This window comes from Neopelma chrysocephalum, unplaced genomic scaffold (genome assembly GCF_003984885.1).
Source record: "Neopelma chrysocephalum unplaced genomic scaffold, ASM398488v2 Primary Assembly neopelma1_102, whole genome shotgun sequence".
In the NCBI taxonomy this organism is placed as follows: domain Eukaryota; kingdom Metazoa; phylum Chordata; class Aves; order Passeriformes; family Pipridae; genus Neopelma; species Neopelma chrysocephalum.
The window spans coordinates 379,032-399,866 of record NW_020897765.1 but is presented as its reverse complement, the minus strand read 5'-3'; the positions used below and the strand labels follow the sequence as shown (position 1 = coordinate 399,866).

Genomic DNA, 20,835 nt, shown 5'->3' with positions numbered 1-20,835 from the left:
CGTGGTGGGGCGACCCCAGGCAGGGGCAAGCGCCCGGCTCTGCTTAGGGGCCACCTTAAATAAACGCCGGCGGAGAGGGCAGAAAGCAGCGGAGCCGCAATTACGGCTGTCATTGGGAAATAATGTGGAGTCCGGGGAGCTCGTAGTGGGAATTTGAATTACTGGGAAATAGCTTAAAAATAAATTTGTAGCAGTTACTGAAAGAGACAAAAGGCTGATTTGAGACTAGAGGTTGAGGGGAAGACAACAAACAGGTTTTGTCACCTTTTGAGAACAGAACAGGTAAAGATTATGAGGGATCTGTGTAATCCTCGTTTAGAGGTGCAAATGACCAGCCGCATGTTTTTGATGCATGGGTTGGGTGCTGTCAAAATGCCTGTAAAATGTTGGAATAAACAGATAAATGATGTCCCCGGGAACAAAGTCGATCAGTCCAGTGATCCATGTTATGTGCCTGAGTAGGTCATAGGAAACATGTTTGCACAGAATGGTGTAAAACATGGGATCTGTGATTCTGGGAAATGAAAAAAATAGGGTTTCTTAGGTGATTTTCGTTAATTGTTTTTTTGTTAGAGCCTTTTTTCATGTAATAGACCTATTTAATTTTGTGCATCCAAAAAATACCCTTTAAAACAATGTTACCATTTCTCTTCCTCACCCTAAATATCTGAGGCTTTCCCTTCTTGGCATTTTAATTTTTTTTTTAATGAAAATAATGCTTTTGAGGTCTGAGAATGGATGCTGGGGGAGTTGTAGGAAATGCAGCGGCGTAATGGGGTTCAGCCAGGGGGTGCAGAGCCACCTCATTTGGCTGCTGCTGCTCATCAGCATCCTGGGGTGACAGCCCCAGCCCCGGCCTCACAAAATGCAGGGGATTTACACCTGGAGCCCTTTGGCATGTGCTTCAGAGTAAAACACTGGAATAACCCTCAGAGGAAGGACAGTGTGGTGAGGTTTTCGGCAATGGGGTCTGTCTCCACTCCTGTCGCAGGAGCCCTTCAGACACGGCCTCTCCTGGGCTGTGTTTGGCTTCAGGGGCCCAGGATGCTGATTGAAAAATAAATTGTATTGCTTAGATTAGCCTCACAGCTGGATCCCCAGGTCCAGGGATTCGAGGAGCCAGATGGCTGATTTTTCATCTAAGGGGCAGGTGTCGATTGCTCCAGGTGTTGTCTGCATGCCACTGTTTGCTGGGGTGCTCAGGGGAACCACACTTTCTTCCCCTTTACTAGCAGAGACAGAATTCTTGCTGAGAGAATACGGAAGTGACTGCAAAAGCAAGGAAAGATGGATGCAGAATTCAGTTACTGTGCAGTGCAATTGAAATTGAACGGAGTAATTGAAATACAAGTCTTTAAAAATAGCTTGGAAACACCAGGAAGGGTGCAAGAAACTGGTGCTGGCCCAGCTTTGCTCCCTGGTAGGCCCTGATGCTGGCCATGCATGCAGTGAGGCTGTGAGCAAGGCCAGGCTCAGTGCTGTCGGCCGTGCCTTTATCCGTGCTGTCTAGCCATGCCTGGCCCTTCTCATCTTTCCTGTGTGTTCATGCTGGGCATACTCATGCCTCAGACCAAGTGGAGGCAGGAGTATGTTTGAGAGGGTGCGCAGGGCAAAGGCACGCCCTCAGTAGGGAAAGACCGGCCCTGCGGTGTCCCTGTGCCTTGGCCCTGGTTCTTGGCAATCATGTCCCGATTTACTCAGGGATATCTGTGAACACATTGTGTACTGCTAAACCAAACAGCAAGCAATAATCTCCTACTTTCACCTCTCTCCCTCGCACCCTGTTGGTCTCTTTCCCAGTCACTTCTTTGTTCAGTGACAACCGCAACAAAAGATGTGCATTTCAGGCAGACAGCACCCGGGTAGTGATTTTTGAGCATCTCTCACAAAATCTTCTTACTTTGCCAGTGGAGCCTGTATTTTAAGCAAAGCCACAATTTTCCATGCCCATCTAGCCAAGGGAAGAGAGCTCACTCATGTATATGGGTGTCACACGAACAGACAAACCACTGCAGCTGGGGCTGGGGGCAGTTGGGGCAGTACATTCTGTGCCCTTATGTATTACAGTCATGCTGCAGAAGGGAAGGGCATCGTCGAGCAGAGAGAGCTGTGTACGAGGGTGGGTGCTGGGGGCTCACCCAGCAGCAGCAGCAGCTCCTACTCTCTCTGTACTGACGTCTCTCAACACAGTGCTGTTCCCCCCACCTCGGTCGCTCCAGGGCACCGCTGCCCAGCCTCCGCGTGCAGCCGGCCCTGTTCCTACGGCAGTTCCCAAAGCAGGTGGGTTGCTGTGAGGTTCGCTTGAAGAAACAGGCAGTGACAACAGGGCTGTCGCCTGGGGGTGGGTATGGGGCTGACAGAGAGCCACTGAGACACTGCAGATGCAGATACGAATTCTGCTATTCCCCAGCTTTTCAGTGTGGATTTATTTCCAAAGCAGGAGTTTTTGTAGCCTTTTTGAGCCTTCCTGTAGCCCAGATCCACTAAAGGCTTTTAGCTCCTAATTTTTTGTTGCTTCCTGGTGAAATTTGGGAACCAGCTTGGAGCCAGCTGTGACACTGAACTTGAGTTATAAATACAGAAATCTCCAAAAATCCCATCATCAGGGGAGATGTGGTTCTCTGCGGGCAAAGCCCCTGTCACAGGATCGCCAAGGCTGTGGTGGCATTGGTGGGGTGCATGGGTGCCTTAGGTCCACCGACCCCACTTAAGAGCAAGGGCCAGATCCTGTGCATTCTGCTGGATCTCAGCATCATTCCTCGGTGCCTCAGGGACTTTGGCTGCCTGTCGTTGGCAGCACAGACCAGGGGAAGGTGGTAGTTCCTATCTCTGGTGGGGAGAGCTCAGTGCAAAACATGATCAGGCTTGAATGGCTGTGGCAAAGGGCTGGTCTCAGGTTAAGGGCACAGTGGAATTTGCATGTGTGCGTGTCCCCTGCCCCATGTCCTCAGCTGTGGTCTGCCCACTCAGCTCAGCCTGATTACTCTGCCTTTGTGTGCTGCAGGGTGGGAGCTGGGGAGCAATCCCCTGTGCTGTTCTGCCAGCCATGTGTCCGTGCCTGATAAGGGGCCACAGGAGACCGAAGATAAGTTTTCTCTCAGTGCTAGGTCTGCATTTCCTCAATCATCTTGCTCTATCTTTTGTTTTCTCTGATGGCAATAACAGTTCGTCATCTAAGGGTCAGGACAGGTGTTTTCCAAGCAGAGGCTGCCTTCCTTTGAGTCAGATGGCATTTAAGTAATTGTGAACCATCTATAATTTGTACCAGTAATTATGCCACTTATCAGGGGCTTGCGGGAAGTGACCAGTAAAAATGGAGTTTTAATGGTTTCTGGGTTTAATGGCTCTGGACACATTTTTAAGAAAAATCTCTAGCAGGATTTTAGAAAAAAAATCAGGAGCCAATTAGATTAACCAGGTATGTGGACTATCAGCTCATTGAATATATTCTTGTGCATCAGTCTACTGGGGCAGCAGTGCTGGTTTTCATGGGGTTTGTTTAAAATCACAGTTGCAGGTAGCCAGGCTATTTGTAATTGCACTCTGACAGGGAAAAAATGACAAGGACCACCACCTTCCCTGCCATCTTCGTACAATCATCAGCCATTGAGTCATGTGCAAAGCAGTCACCAAAATACTCCATTTTCTCATTTCGCCCTGTCTATTACAATCATTAGCCATTCATCACTGATGTTATATGTACTGGCAAGCTCTTCAGATGGTGTCTCGTGCGTGCCTTTCAAACCTAGTCAGGCAAAACCATATCCAGTGACAACATGTGACACACTAACGGGAGCAAACAGCTATTTTTGTGAGGCAGCAATGTGCTAATTTTCAAGGCATATTGAAAGGATAATAGGGAATGTTGGAATTCATTATTCTGTGTTCAGTGTAATTACTGAGTTTGGAATGAGAAAGAAGAGAAATCATCCTGCCTTTTCCAAGAAATGTATTTACTGCTGTTTGCTTTGTTTCATACCTTGAAAGTGCTTCCTTTTCTATAGAAATCCGGAGGTAAATACAATGCTCAGCACTGAATAGTTTCATTCAGAGTCATCAGCCTTTTGATAACATTTTCCATCTTGTGCAGGGCACCCTAGATATTTTAATCAACTTTCAACTGGATTGGACATGGTTGGATTGGCAGCAGACTGGCTGACATCAGCAGCAAATACTAACATGTAAGTAGCGGATTTTTTTTCATCATATTTAATATAATTTTGTGGTTAAACTCTAAAATATTAGTTGCTGTATCTAAATGAAAGCATAATTTTATTATAAGACCGCTGGGGAAAACTTAATCTGCTTTTTAAATGGTTACTACAGTTATTTACACAAAGACTTTCAACTTTGTCTTGTAGGCTGTCTTCTATAAAATTTCATCATGCTAATACGATGTTGGTTTTGCTACCCCAAAAAATACGCAAAAGATATACATAGATTAGCATTTTGCATGCATAAATATGTAAAATGAAAGGTGTGCTAAGTGAACAGTTGCATTCATGTAGAGGGGTTGTGTACAATCCATACTCAGAGCATGTAGAGCTTTCTGTAAGAAAGAGATGCAGAATTTAAAGTGTGGAGTTTTCACTTTGGGACTAGGAAGCATTTTTGTGTACTTGGTTAGCTTCATGCACTGCGTTGTCATTATGAATAGGACTGAGGACATGTGTGCTTTAGATGTGCACACAGGTTTATGCAAGGCGAAGGGCTGGCTCTGCCCAGCGTCTCTTGAATTTAGGGCAAAGCCTTGAGCCTGGAAGAGGTGGGCAAGATTTTTTTCACTGAAGCGGGTGGAAATGGATTCTCAAGCACTCTCTGCGTTCTCCTTCTAGACATTTGATGTCCAATCCGAAGGAAGATAGTGGAAAGTATTGTCAAACAGAACTCTACCCAGTGCCAAATAGAGTATATTGTGGCTACAATGTAATGTAATATTGCAAAAAGATGTATTAGTGTTGTAGATGAAAGCATTAAATATGGACATTACTACATTTCAGGTTCACCTATGAAATTGCTCCAGTGTTTGTACTTTTGGAATATGTCACACTAAGGAAAATGAGAGAGATGGTTGGCTGGCCAGGGGGCTGTGGCGATGGGATATTTTCACCTGGTACATAACATTTCAAGCTTTCTTTATTTTTCAGACTACGGTATATGACATCCCCTATAGCTAAAGAGTAAATATAATTAAATATGCATGTTTGAGAGGACACTTGCTAGTAACCACCAGTGGCCTCTTTGAGATAAAGTATTGCATGTTTATGAATTTCAGAGATGTGATTATGAGGGTCTGTTTGAACAAATTGCACTGCATGATGAGCAGCTGTAATGGCACATGGGAAACATAATCAGAAGAGACATTTGCCTTGCAGTTTCGCTTTGCCCCCACTTCTTATGGATAACATGAAATAGAAAGACCATTGTATTAATAATGGAGGGAAGAAACACAACAAAGCTCTCCATCATCACAGGGGAAATTGAAGGAAACAGGGAAAGAGGTAGCATCCGTTCCAGTAATTTTAGTGGAGTCAGTAGGACCCTGCCAACAGTAGAGTATGCTGTTAGCTTTCCATGTAAAACTGGCCTGTTTTGCTCACTGGGGTATTTGGGTGGCTTGTTAATCTGAGCGCTTAAAGGCTTAGAAACCTGGTTCTTTCAGGGCAAGTCAATAAGGCAAAAAAATTAATGTCGAGTAATCATTGACTCAGACAAACACTACATTGTTAAGACTTTTTTATTTTTCTAATCATTCCACTTAATCTTTTGATTTATACTCTTCATCACCTCCTCCCTTACTCTGGAATTTCATTGCAAAAAATTTTGGCCTATCTGCCTCACAAAATTGCAAATTATTGAAAGAATTTACATTGGGCATAACGGCTTGTCAAAAGAGAAGACTGATAGCTGTTGCAGCAGCCTTTCTGAAAAGAAAGTCCATTGACCTAATGAAGAGGGAAAGAGCGCACTACTGAGCAAAGGAAAGGCCTCACTGATAACAGCATAGGACATTCAGCTCTCCGAGGCCATCACGGTCAGGCAAGGCTCATCTTCAGCTTCTCACATCTGAGTGCACCTGTGGGAAGCGGTGTGGGATTTTTGTTCTTGCTCTTTCCACAGATGAGAAGAATTTACATTGCTTTTTGATGAGTTCTTGTTTAAAGAGCTCTAAGAGTAAAAGCTTTGGCAGCTATTACTGTAGTGCTTAGAGGTCCCCCCAAAAACCTCGGCCTCCATCACATCAGGCATCTAAACGTGTGTCACGAGCCCAGGACCTAAGTTAAAGCTTTTGGAAACTGAACAGTGGTTGGTTACTGAACAGTCTGTAACCTGACTTGATACAGCTGGTTTTAGTTCCTTACCTTGCAGGCTTGGGATGCAATAACCCCACAGGGCTGGTCAGGGACCTGAGAGAGGAGAGAAGAGCAATAGCAGCACTGCCCAGCCAGCCCTCATGGGCACAGGCTGGGCATGGCAGCAGAGGTGAAAGGCTCAGTGCATGTCCCAGATTTGCCCGCATCTGGCAAACTCAGCTAGAGATAGTGTGAGTCAGGAAAGGTGTCCAGGGCCTCATGAGGAACTGCTGGCCCTGCTGGGACTGCGACAGATCCCTGCCTGACCTGGGGCCACGGTGTTGCTGGTGTGTCAGGTGCTAGAGCTCACTTCCTTGTGCTGACACCGGCGTAGGGACGAGCTCTCTGCAGGTGTGTACCTGCACTGGCCGTTTGCAGGGCTGACCCCTCTCATCCTTTCTTCCTCTGCAATTTCTGTTTTGTGCAAAATGCATCTTTCTAATTCACTCTCTTAAGGCAGCAATACTCAGTGTGCAGGTTCTGCTTTTTCAGGCAATAATCGAAATCATCTCTATGCTGTCTTCTCGCTTCAAGCTGTCATGGCTTCAGCTGAAGACCTTACTGTTGCAAAGAAAAGGTTCTTGCTCTCTGCATTCTCTGGAATGAAATAAACAGTATCAACACATGCAAAGCATAAAGGCCTGATTATTTTCTTCAAATTCTGCAGGTGTGTTTTGTTGCCTGCACTTAACTCTGGATGTAAACACAGCTCCAAAATTAAAGCCAGAATGCAGGCTTATTAATAAGCTTAAGGTTAAACAACGAGGTAATAATAATAGGAAAACCTGGTAGTGAAGAAATTTAACATTTCAGTCTTGATTCTTTTGACACTGAGCCAATATCTTTTGATAAGATAGGCCAAATTACTTCGACTTGGACACATTAGTTCAGTCACGTAAGTCATCAACATGACATCTGCATTTTTTAGAGACAGATACCTGAGCACTTCCTCCTAATCTCTCCATTTCTTGTTTTGTCATTTCTGAAAAGAAGGGTAGAAATATGTTCATATCTCTCAAGATAGTTGAAAAGGGAGGAAACCCCCCGATTTCTACTGACCCTTCTGCGAGCGATGCCATCTTTTGGTGGCATTTACCCTTGGATTCACAGGAGGGCCAGTGAGGTCAGGGAAAGCCCAGAGGGGCAGCTTCACTGCAAGAACAGAGCTAGGATACTGATTAGAAATGAAGGTCACAGTTTCTGTGGGCTGTGGAACAGTGTATGTATCTCCAGTAAGATAAAAACAAATCTTACAAAAGTCAAAACAATGTTAAATTTGCCAGCACAGATACCCGGCAGTGCTTCCCTCATCTGCTTGAAGGGTGGATTTTAGCATTTCTTGCTTTGGCTGTCCAAGCATTGGGTGTCTACCATGGGCTAGTTATAGCAGCTCCCACATATCAAGGGAGAGGGGTGGATGTGTCTGCAGAGCAAGTCATCCCACCTACTGCAATACAGCTTCCAGAGGATGAGCTGAACCATCCTCTGGAAGTATACATCTTATGCTCTTTACTCCATTTTTAGATAGATGAATGTTGCATTAGTTGAACTCTATCTTAGCAGCATTTTGACCTGTTCATTTCAAACCTTTGCTTTATATAAATATATATGCATAAAAATCAATATGTAATCAATCTCTGTATATAAATATATATACAGGATAAACCTGATGGATTTCATGTATACATGTCTCTGTGTGTGTGTGCTTGTGTGCATACATACGTAAAACTACTCAGCCTCTGCCTCAGGTACTGCATTATATTCCCATAGTGCTCATGCAGCATTAATGTAAAACAAAACATTGTTCCACTGTAGACCCATAGAGACAGTTAGTAAAAATCTCAAAAAAGGAAAAATTAACTGCTTGTTTTTAATTTATGCACTGACAATTGAAATATGGCAACAGACCACTGCAGAATGCCGTCTTGAAGTGGGTAAAATACCCATCTCGAAATGGGTATTTTGAAGTCAGTGTATGCCAGTGATTTTAAGGCAAATGTTAGGGACATTTGACCTTTTCCCCTTGCTCCCATCTGAGGACATATAAAATGAAAAATAAGTGTTAGAATGACCCTTTTTCCTTTCTCTTCCTTCCCCCAACTCCTGTTATCCAGAAGATAGTGTCTGTTGGGATGCACTGTGTGGGTTTGTTCAAAGCTGGGGCATTAAACACCCCCCTGATTTGGGAGGGGAGAGCACAGATTAGGTTGCACTTGTTGGGGCAAGTTGCCTTGTGGGGCATCTGCCTGGGAGGTGGAATAGAGTGGGGTTATGTGTTGATGGGGTATGGAAAGTGAAGACTGGGAACTAAAGGAGAGATGGTAGCAAGAATGAGGACAAATGGAAGCCCCAGTCACTTTTTGCCATAGTAGTTTTTGTATAATTTGTTGTTTGGGTGTAGTAGATCCTATTATTACACAGCCCAGCTATGAGGAGCATCAGGTATAAGAATCCATGGTTCTGCCATGAGGCAGAAATATTAGCATTAGAGTTAGATAAACTGTAGCAAGACTTGTCATTTTTTCTGAAATGATATTACAATGCATAGAAAAAGTAACAGTATATTACTGTGGACTCCAGGTGGTGCCATATCTAACATGTATGCTATGTTGATTGCACGTTTCAAGATGTTCCCAGAAGTTAAAGAAAAAGGAATGGCAGCTATTCCCAGACTGGTTGCCTTCACATCAGAACATGTATGTGTTTCTGTTTTTTTCTATCTGTTACATCTGCTTGTATGAATTTATGATGAAGAAAATAGATGAATAGGAATTTGTAGCCAACTGTCTTCATTTCTGTTATTCTTTCACTGGGATTAAAACAGTGGGAAGGGGACAGCTTTTTGATATATAGAGGGTGTGCACTTATCTGTGGCTGAAATCCAGGGAGAGCAGGCTCTACAAGCCACTGCCATTTTTTTGCTCTCACTTGTGTCCATATAAATGTTGATGAGAGTGGCAAGAACCGTATCGAGCTTCAGGACTTTCTGCCATGAATACATATTATTAGGTCACTCTGGGGCAACAGAAAATCCCTTTGAGTCAAAATGTTTCCAGCTGAAACCACTCCTGCTGGTATTTAATGGGAGGGTGATAACATACATGAAGACATTACTATGGTGATGCTGTGTGTGTGTGGTATTTGGTGGGCAGCTGGGCTTTGCTCCAGGTTTCTGCCTGTGGGCAAATAGTTCAGCACACGTGGGTTCATTCACAGGCATCACCACAATCTGGCAGTGCCAGAGGTGAGGGGAGGTGGGCACACGAGAAACCAGAGTGGTCCTAGTGGGAGAAACACAGAGTTCTTTGCTCTTTGAACAACCATACAAAAGACTCTTTTGGGGTGGGGGTGAATATTTTGGCTCTGTGACCATGTAAAACTCCTCGCAGCTTAAAGTGGAAAATGCAGGTGCGGGAGGAAGGGGAAGAGGAAAAGTTATCCCCAAGAGGGACTATGAGCTGTTTTCAAACTTCATAGTCCTCTTCTAAATTTCTCTCCAGCTGTGTGGGCTCATCCAGAACTCATTCGTAGCTGAGTTTTTTGACTTACCATAGAACGTGTTTCATTCTATGCAAGTGTGAAGAGCAAGATATCCTAAAAATTGATCAGAAAAGTTCAGCAATAGGATGGGATGAAATGTGATACACGACTGTGGGCTCCGCATTGCAGAATAATTGTCCCCATAGCAGTTAAAGAGAAGGGTAGTCAGCAAATGAGTAGCAACTTTCCAAAGCTGGCTGTCCTGCTAGAGATACATTATTCATGTGGAAGTTACAAGCCTAATAAGTCTTGCAAATAAGGTTCAGCATGATTATTTAAAGTAACAAATCCTATTAATCATTAGAGAATTTCATTGTATTCATAGCGATGGAATGTTAAACAATGACCCAAATTGTGATCAGTCTCAAAATAATGAAGCGCGTTTTAATAATTGTGTTTTCATGCCAGGGAAGAAGCAGTTCCCTTAGCAAATTAAACATTTAAAAATCAAATATACTAGAGGATCCATAGGACAGTGTCTGAAATCCATTACATTTTAGAAGTATCTTGAAATTTCAGGTTTTGTCAAGTTTTTTATGAAGTATGTAATGGCACATCTTCCAGAGAAGTGAAGAAACCATACTATGTGAACACAGGAGCCTTTAACACTTAATTTCCCAGAGGATATGGGATCGTGGTTTAACCCTCACAACAGCCAAAGCTGTTACAGGAATTCCAGAGGCCTGGAAGTACAATCCTTTTTAAGATATGAAGGACCTGAACAGATACTAAGATATGCAGATGTCATCTGTCTCATTTATCACATCATATTGACCTTCTACTCACTTTTAGACTCCTCGGCCTATTTGTGGCTTCTCTCTGCCACAGTTGGGTGCTCTTGTAAGAAAATGGCCATGGAACAAGCAGACTATAGAATTAAAGAATCATGGAATATGCTGAGTTAGAAGGGACCCATCAGGAACATCAAGTCCAACTCCTGGTCTTGCACAGGACACCCCAAGAATCACATCAGATGCTTGAGAGCATTGTCCAAACCCTTCTCGAACTCAGACAGGCCTGGTGCTGTGACCACTTCCCTGGGGAGCTTGTTCCAGTGCCCAACCACCCTCTGGGTGAAAAACCTTTCCTGATATCCAACCCAAACCTCCCCTGACTCAACTTCAGGCCATTTCCTCAAGTTCTGTCACTGGTCACCACAGAGAAGAGATCAGTACCTGCCCCTCCTCTTCCCCTCATGAGGGAATGAAGTCATGTAGAGGACTTCTGTCCCTCATGTAGGCTGCAACGAGGTCTCCCCTCAGTCTCCTCTTCTCTGGGCTGAACAGACTGAGTGACCTCAGCTGCTCCTCGTATGGCTTCCTGTCAGGGTCCTTTACCATCTTTGTTAACTTCCTTTGGATAGTCTCTGGTAGCCTAATGTCTTTTTTATATTGCAGTACCCAAAACTGCACACAATATTCAAGGTGAGGCTGCACCAGTGCAGAGCAGAGCAGGACAATCCCCTCCCTCGCCCAGCTGGTGATGCTTTGCCTGATGCCCCCCAGGACATGGTTGGCCCTCCTGGCTGCCAGGGCACTGCTGACTCATATTCAATTTGCCATCAACCAGGACCCCCAGGTCCCTTTCTGTGGCACTGCTTTCCAGCCTCTCTTTCCCCAGTCTGTTTACATAACCAGGAGTGCCCTATCTCACATGTAGAATCCAGTACTTGTCCTTGTTAAACTTCATATGGTTGGTGTTTGTCCACCTCTCTCATTTGTTGAGGTCTCCCTGAAGGGCCTCTCTGCCCTCAAGGGAGTCAACAGCTCCTCCCAATTTAGTGTCATCAGCAAACTTACTTAGTATTCCTTTGAGTTCTGTATCCAAGTCGTTAATGAAGACATTGAAGAGAACTAGGCTGAGGGTGGAGCCCTGCAGAACCCCACTAGAGATTGGACACCATCCTGACGTTACCCCATTCACTATAACTCTTTGTGTCCAACCTGTGAGCCAGTTGCTCACCCATCACAGAACACAGTTATCTAGCTGTGTGCTGGACATTTTGTCCAGAAGAGTCTCTCCTGGGAGAGACAGTATCATAAGCTTTGCTGCAGTCCAAAAATGTTGTATCTTCTGGCTCCCCTTGATCAGCTAGGTGGGTTACTGTGTCATAGAAAGAAATTGGGTTTGATAAGCATGACTTTCCCCTCATGAAGCTGTGTTGGCTGTGACCAATGACTGTGTTCTCCTCCAGGCATTTTTCTGTACTTCCCAGAATAATCTTTTCCATGATTTTAATGGGCACTGAAGTCAGACTGACAGGCCTGTAGTTTCCAGTGTCCTCCTTCTTGCCCTTCTTGAAGACTGGGACAACTTTTGCCAGCTCCCAGTCAGCTAGGATCTCTCTAGATTCCCAAGACCGCTCAAAAATCATCAGGGGAGGCTTTGCAATGATATCAACTAGCTCTTTGAGGATTTTCAGATGAATCCCATCAGGGCCCGTAGATTTGTAGGGATCCAGCTGGAGCAGCAGATCCATACTGATCCATATTGTTTCCCCGTGCTCTACAAGCGTGGCATGATAGTAAACATGGCTTAAAGGTGCTGTATGTGTTTAGAAACTTGGGAATTTTCATCTTGAATTCTTCAGTCAGGGTCAAAGGTTTCAATATCAGCAATTTTCAGCCAGGAATTCCAGCATCCCAGACAGGACTCTGTTTTCATTACTACCAGTCTAGAGCTTCCATTACTATAAATGAATGAAGCCGTGTCACATTTGCCACCAATACTACTGTAATCAGAATCTGGCCTCAGTCTGATGCCATGATATGTTCAGCTGCCAGTGGGGAAAAAGGGAAGGGAGGAGTAATTTGCAGTTCTTAAGTAATTGCCTTGCTAATTTAAGAGTGCATCATGTTCCTAAATTAGGAGCCTCACTCTCTGCACAACCAGTGAAGAGAAGCACCTCTGGAGAGAAACTCAGAGCGTCCAAATTAGGAACCTAAATATTCCTTAATTTAGATGTTCTAAATTACGTTTGGGAGGGATTCACCTACTTCTGTGCACTGACCATAAAGAGCCTCCTGACATACACAGCCTGCATTCGGGGCCTAAAATAGGTTACGTGACTATTCCAACTGTGCTTGTTCCCAGTAAGCAGATCTTCCCCAAGCTGTGACTTGCCTCTCACTCCAGTTCTGTTTGTTTCTGTTTCACCAGTGATGGTGAAGTACACTGCAACTACTTGGGTCGGTCTTGCACAGGTTTAGTTTCACTGAGATGCACTTGCGCTCAGGATTTAATTCAGTCCTCTACATTCATTAGGGCATCATCAGTCTTCCTTCATCTGCACTGGGGCAGGAGCAGTGATGTCCTTCAGGGCAGCTGCTCTGGACTGCACATGAGGCAAGAGACCTTGACTCAGAGGGGAAAAAGTGATGGATGCCAGTTGTAAAAACCTATTTCAGTCTTTCGTTTCAAACACAATGAAAAATGTAAAATGAAAGTGTCCTCCTGTGTCCCAGCATATCAGCTCTAGGCTACTCTAATTGTTCAGAGGAGCAGACGCCTTTTTCAGCATGGAAAAGGGGCTGCAAGGGAGAGCTGCTTTCTTGGAATATTTTAGTTGTTCCATTTGTCTATAAGGCAAGGCCTGTTGCATTTTAACCGATTACCTGTTGTGATTTTGATCTGTCCAACCAGCACTGTCTTTTACACAGTATCCAACAGTAGCTGGGAATAGTATGGTGCAAGGATTACACCTAATGGGAAAAAGGACAGTCACCCTACCCTGAGGAGGAAAAGGGTGCAGAGGGGAAAAGTTTAGCTGTAGAGAACTACGTGGCTTCAGGTTACAAAACAGTCTTTGACCTTTTCAATTGATAGGAGGAAAATAGCTTAAAGAGACTTGTAGCATTTCTGTGGACTTGATGATTAATTAGGGGCTGTATGGGCTCAGTCCACGTTTCAGAGAATGAAAAAAAGGCTGGGTATAATTGGAAAGACATTGAAATTTTTTTGTCTCCTCTGTTCTCCAACCTAGCAAGACTGTGCCCATGTAGTTCACATCAGCTTTCTTCCTTTCTCACTCCTCTAGGAATCTCCTAAATAGGAACATCTTGTCAGGTGCTCGGGAAATAGTAACATAATTCCTATCATAGGTTTGGAAAAGAAAATGCAGAGTAAGAACTGGCAGGTAATTGAGTCTCATCTGACAATAAGGAGTCTCTTCACCCAGTTGGAGACCCAAGAGGATACAGAAGAGGCTCTCCTTGCCTCTGGCATTTCCCCATCTGCACTGCTCTTGTCATCTAGCTACTGCTGGAGACTTCACTAGGAGTGCAGCTCTGGCATCTACCAACTGAAGGGAGGGTCTGTTGGCTGTTCAGGTATCAGTGTCGTAGAGAGCTGGACACACTTGGAGGGACCTCATCCTCTGGGAGAGGTGACTTGTCTGTGGAGGTAGGGGAGCACCCTCCTGGGAATAGTGCACTGAGTATCCGCACAGCAACTAGATCGCAGGAGGCAGTTTGCAATAAATAACCTCTTCAGCTTCTTGCATGCTGATTTCTCCTTGTGGATAAGCCCAGTTAGTTGCAGGGAATGCGTCAAACTACACCATTGTCTGTGAGAGAAGAGTGGCTTTGGCAAAGGTTTTACCTTAACAGTTTTCTGAAAGCTTTTATGGAGCTTCTTTGTGCTGATGCAGCAGGAAATTAAAAAGTGACTTCTGTCCCTAAAGATACAGCTTAATAGACCTCCATTTTACACAGGCTATGGAAGATTTTGGTTTGGTTTCTCTGTAGAAGGAAAAAAATCTGATCTCTAATCCTATGACTTCTATAGTACGTAGTGTTGCCCTCTGGCCAGACAACTTAGGAGACAGTTTGCAGAACTGTCACCTGCCAGAAGCAGTCCAAGGGGTGTTGTGTGTGGTGTGGCTTCCAGAGAAAGATCTGAGGAGCCTGGAGATCATGTTTTCTATTTGGCAGATGGATTACGAAGCTGTAAGTTATACTTACGAGTATACAGAGTAAATAGGAATTAGTTTTGTTTCCACCTAAGGAAACTAAAAATCAAACTGAAGGATCCACACATTTTTTTCTTTGCATTACATATTGCATAATAACTAGAAAAGTATTTTTGATGGTATTTGAAGCTAGGGGTAAACAGTGAAAATTTGTTCTTATTTGAGGAACAGCTTAATTCAAGTAGCACCATTCAAATAAAAGTAAAACCATTTTCCAGAAAAGTAGTGCTCTAGGGCAGTCTATCCCAAAGGGGAAATTCGTCATTTGGGTCTAATCCTTCATCTGGTCAATATCTCATGGCTTTTACACTGCCACAGGATCATCCTGAACTCAGTGCAACATTTCTTACCACACATAATGCTGCAAAACTATCCACACTGGAAAAAAAACAAGTGAGTCTTGCTGGATTAGAAAAGCAGTTTGAAGTTATATATTTAAAAAATGCCAAAGATGTAAATACTAGTATGTTCAAAAGCATTATTATCCTCATTTCTGTCCTGATATTAACAAATAACTTTAAAAACTGAATAACAGTAGCTAAAGGAAACAATAGCAAATATATATCTCACTACAGTGTGTTTACAATTGGGATAAGACACAGTATACTCTTTTTGTCAGTAATGGAAGGAGAAGCTGTAGCTTAAAATTAGATAATAAAGATAGAATTCATGTCACTTAATGTTAATCACCCAAAGTGTAAACATTTAATCTGAGTTAGTCTATACACTTTTTATGGCCAATAAAAAAAGAGCAAGATCTGCAGAAGACAACTCATCTAAGTCTAAAATGGGTGCTAAAGCCTCCAAAATGCAGTGCCTTCTGGAGGGACCTTTTCTTCCCCACTCTTGAGGGAGCTTGGACCAGCCACACATTTTTAGATGATTAAAGTTAAGAGAGAGGTATCCCAGCCTGCACATCCAGGGATTCCGCATTGTTGAAAGCCCAGGAGAGGTGAAGAGGAAAGTGTGTTCACCTCCTTTGCTGGTGAATAGATGATGGGGTGAGGCTGGGGGTCCAGGTCTTCTGGGCACCAGCCTGCCAGCAACCAAGCCTGCAGGCCTTAGAGGGGATTCAGCTGCGGGATGGCTCATCTTGCTCAGCATTTGGGAACTTGTTACTGATAAGCTACCTCCACAAAGCTCATACCACTCAGAATTTATGTAAACAAGGAGTAACAGCAATCTGAAAAACCAGCTGTGCCCTTTGGGGCTCATGGCATTAGGATGGTTCTTCCTGGCAGCTTCAACCATGCCAGATGATGAGAAAGTAATTTTGCAAGGTATAAAACCAGAAGCATCTGTTTATTGAAGCACTGTTCACTTAAGATAACAGATAACTTTTCAGCATCATAATATTTTTAATTATTCTAATTCCTCCTTTTTCCAAAAGGCCTATTCATTCTTGCACCTGTAATACATTTACACTCTGTTTTTACCCTACACAGCTAACTACGAAAAAACGGCTATCAGGCAAACTAGCCTATACCTAAGAGTATTTGAAATTTTAGACAAAGGGAAAACTACCCTGGCAGAGAATCACCAATTTTTTTTTCCTGCTGAATAATATGCTTTTGTCACTAATATTGGCTAATATTCTATATCTTCTCCTTCACCACTGAATTTCAGCCACATTTCTTTTCAGAAAGAAGTTAGGCTCCTCTCTGTTGGGGACGTATTTGTAGTCTTCCATGCACCCTTTTGCAGTGCATGAGGGGAGGGAGGGAGGAAGCCAGGAAACCAAAGTGACAGCCTGTTTCCACCTGCATGTCCTCCTCTCTCTGGCAGGCACAGGACAGTGCTGAAACTCTGGACCTGCCAGCTTTTCCAAGCCTGGTTTTTCCTTCAAGACTGGTGTCAGGCCATATGCCCCTGTCTGCCCTTGGTTACCCTGGTTCTCCCACTATAAGACTTCAGACCTGTGTGACTCTTACACAGCTCTGTTGTGAAAGGTGGTGTTCAAGCTCACTTCCTTGCACGGCTGAAAAGTCTGTAGTCCCTGTATCCTCAAAGGGGTCACATTTAATGTCCTTCCTTGTTAGCCCAGTTGAATCATCTCTCAGTAATTCTGCCTAATCAGGTTTATTTTGGCAAACCTTTTCTTCTCTTTGACCTTTATATTTTTCTGTGTTTACCATCATAATTACACAGGCAACGAAATTTTCAGCATCGTCACAGGAATATTAAACCAAAGTTTAATGTTTATGGTTAGGAAAGTTTTCTTTGCTCTTACAACTATATTTTTTCTATTTTACCTTCATCCTGGCTCTTTCAGAGCCTTTCAAGCAATTGGAGTAATTCCTCTGGTGTTATTCTAAGACATGAAAACATAACAACAGTCATATATCTTTGACTGTATACACAGATAAAGTAATTTCATATTCCAAGTTTGTTTAGAAATTGTAATTGCATTTGCCCTTCTGTGCACAGACTTCTGTATTTCTTCCCAATTTATCCCTAAACCAATTTGGTTCCTGACCACTGAATTCCCTTTAGTCTGTAAAAAGCCTTCAGGCAACTGAGCTATCAGCACTACATTCTTTTTTTTGTCCCTTGTGCTGTTTTAGCAGTGCCATGAGACTTCTCAGAGAGGCAGCTGAGCTTGGCCATATTCCAGCGGATGCCTTTGAGCGCATGGGCTTAATTTTCTTCCTCATAGTAAACCATTCAAATCTGTATTTTCTTTTTAAGGCACTTTGAATAGTTCTGTTTTCTAATAGAAAAAAAAAGGCAATAGTAAATCTTTTTTAACTAGTGTGGAATAAGGAGAAAAATTAATTAATGTAATGTCATTGACTCAAAACCCAGTGAAATATATCTGTGACTCTTCACTCCTAAGTCTCTGCCTGCATTTATGTATTACACTAACCAGTATGTGCACATCAGTTTGTGTAATATATGAATAAAAAACAGATTAAATTTTTTAAAGTGTATAAATTCAATTCTCACTTCATATAGCACATCTATGAACTGTCATTATACTGGCAATATTCTATCTCTGTTTCTATTTCTGCAAAGTTCAAAGATACCTTCCTACAATTGGGAATTTTTCATGAGCCTTCTCCTGCCAGTAGCCTTCTCATGGCCTCTCCTCCTCCCTGCTCTCACAAAGTTGCGCTGCTGCCCCATAGGGCTCAGGGTGGCCCCAAGGCTGGGAAGAGCCTTCAACATTTAGAGGTTTGTGAATTGATCACAATCCAAGCCTTCATCTCCAGTGCATTTGTACTGGGAAAAAGTCCACTGCGTTTAGTGAAGGTGATGAAGCTCACGGAAATATGTTTGTTCAGAAATTCAATTTTATGAAATAAATAATGTGCCATGAAAAATACCAGTGTGATGGCTGAGCTGTGATATTCAATGCTAAATACTTCCTAGCAACTTGTGACTCACAACTAGAAAAACAACAGGGCAAACTCCCTCTCTAATGTGAACATATCACTGACCAGTGGTTTTAATATGCTGGACAATGCCATAGTGTTAAAATCAAACGTGTAGCGTCGAGAGTGCTGGTGGCTGCAGATGCTGTACACTTCTTACTCTCACAGACAGCAGATAGCACAGGACTTGGTCCATAGGGAAAGGGTAGAAACCTCTTCACCTGTTGTCATTCAGCACCCACTCCAAACCAACCACCCTTATGCTGGATAAATCCTCACCTGGAGGCACCTGTTTCCCCCAAAATGCAGAGGAAGCCTGCTTGATGACGTAAACTTGGTTAGGCTAGCTGCAATGAACCCAGTCCAACACAGCAAAACACTTAAGCACAAGCCTAAATCCCCTGTAGCTGATCTAAGTGATGAGTATGCGTTTCACTCGGTCATCAGTTTAGGCAGAAGTCAGTCCAGACTGTGGATGTTACATTTCAGAATGTGCTTAGTTCAGGGACTGGGGTGGTTTGCTGTACTAGGGCCTTAAAAGCTGATTTTACATCTAGGCAACATGTTCAATGGCTGCTCAATACAGATTGTTGGTTAAACTGCAACCATGTCCCGTGTACCAACCCACTGCATTTAAAAAATGAATGTAGTATGAAAAATATTTACCTGAGAAAGTATTTTCAAATTGTCCATGCATCATCAGTGAATCTTGGCTCAAGAGAAATCTGAAAAAAGGAATTTGGAGTGGAAACTCTTATGCAACCTTAACCATAGCAGTCAAGACTCAATCAAAATTACTCCTTGAGCAATTTTTTAAACACAGAGGTTTTTCCTTGTTAAGTTGAATGCGCATGTTGTGATTCTACTCTTCTTCTTCTTTCATTGAGTTGGCTTAGAATTTATTTTCATTCTCAAAGTGTTCATTATGTATGGAGCCCTTTAGTATGCAGTGAAATCCCTCTGACTTCAGGACCTTTAAGCAGAGCACACGTGTGTAACCATTGTGTTAATCTCTTTCCCTTCAGCTCTCTGCCATTTGCATTACTGTTGAAGCCAAATACTCCCTTGACAAAGCATTAGTGATTACTTCTCTGCTTTGTAGTCTTCTGCAAACTAGGTCTTCCTTTCTTCTTTAACATTGTGGACACTTAAAAAGCCCTGTTAGATTTTTATGTTCCTGATCTTTTTTATAGTATTATGTCCTAAGCTAATGGTACTGTAGTATACATGAAGAATTTCCATTTTTTAAAGTTTAGTACTCTGTAGTTAAAATTATTTTGGACAGTATTGTTAACAGCTGGGTTTGAGTTAATACAAAATCAGATTCTTGGGAGTATAATTTGATGTAAAACTATTTCATTATCATTTAAATTAGAATTATAAACCAACACTGGCTCAGGAGTTAAGTCCTGTGAGTGAGAGAAAATTAGGTTGACTTGCACTCTGGTATGTAACTGCCACATTGTATTCTGTACATACAGATTAACTAATAGTCTTACTAATAGACCTGTTCTGATTTTAAACTGAAGTAGCTCTGTTTATTAGTAGGAGTTATTACTAGCTTTCACTGGCATGAGATCACAATTGGGCTCATTATCTTAATTTCTCTCAGTATATTGTTTGGCATAAAGTTACATAATAACACATCACTCTGGACATCACAAACTGAGTTCCCTAGGGAAGAATATTTTGTATCAGTAAATCAAACTCATAGCTGAATCCATACAGGCATTAGAAGCTGCAGTTATGCATCAAGGACAGAATTTGAGTCCATCATCGACCACAACTGTGTATTTAATGTTCCAGGAGTAAATTCAGATTAGAGCGATTGCTGTTTCTCAGTTGACGGTAGTGAGCTGACACAAAGCCTCAAATTGAAGTGATCAGTTTCCAGAAAGGCTATGAATGGAATTATTGCCTGTCTGGGACTTCTGCTGAAGGGCTTGCAAGAGGGTCATGGTTTATATTAAATTAGATAAATAATAATCAAATTAATAAATAATAAATGTATTTTTCAGAGCCACTTTTCTGTGAAGAAAGGAGCTGCAGCCTTGGGTATTGGTACAGATAGTGTGATTTTGATTAGATGCGATGAAAGGTAAGTGAAGATGTCAAATACAGCTCTTCTTGTCAGTGCATAGAAGAAGATCGTCAGGTGCTCAGCTCAGAGAAAGCATGTAGGATGTGCTCAGCAGTTGGTATAATTTTTTATAACTCTGTCATCTTCAGCAGCCTCACACTAATTTCTCCCACTGGAGGAACTGGCTCTATCAGTAGCTTCTTCATGAATCAGTTTTTGGAGTTCATAAAAAATATTACAAGTTCCCTTCCTCAGGGCTTTCTGATACTCCTTTTTATTTCATCTTGAAGTGAAACAGTATCAAGCTAACATCCTTCTTTACATGTTGTGCTAAGATACCAGGAGGAAGCTTGTTTTGGTCAAAACAGGGCATTTAGAGAGTCTCACATTTTGATCCATTAAAATGAGCAGAAGTGGGCCTTTTTTATATTATTTAGGAGGATTTGCCAATACTTCATTTCTTTTGCTTCATGCCCTCACCATTTTTCACAGCTGGACTACATTTCCCTAAGTGCCCTT

General features: G+C 42.8%; 1 protein-coding gene across 2 annotated transcripts in view; it reads left to right on the top strand.

The window, feature by feature from the left end:
* GAD2 (glutamate decarboxylase 2) overlaps positions 1 to 20,835 on the top strand; it is a 41,574-nt gene that overhangs the window by 2,819 nt on the left and 17,920 nt on the right. For both annotated transcript variants that reach the window (XM_027695607.1, XM_027695608.1), the window contains 4 exons: positions 4,091 to 4,181; positions 5,001 to 5,113; positions 8,934 to 9,049; positions 20,255 to 20,334. In XM_027695607.1, the coding sequence (XP_027551408.1) occupies positions 4,091 to 4,181; positions 5,001 to 5,113; positions 8,934 to 9,049; positions 20,255 to 20,334 (400 nt within the window). The remainder of the gene's footprint in view (positions 1 to 4,090; positions 4,182 to 5,000; positions 5,114 to 8,933; positions 9,050 to 20,254; positions 20,335 to 20,835) is intronic.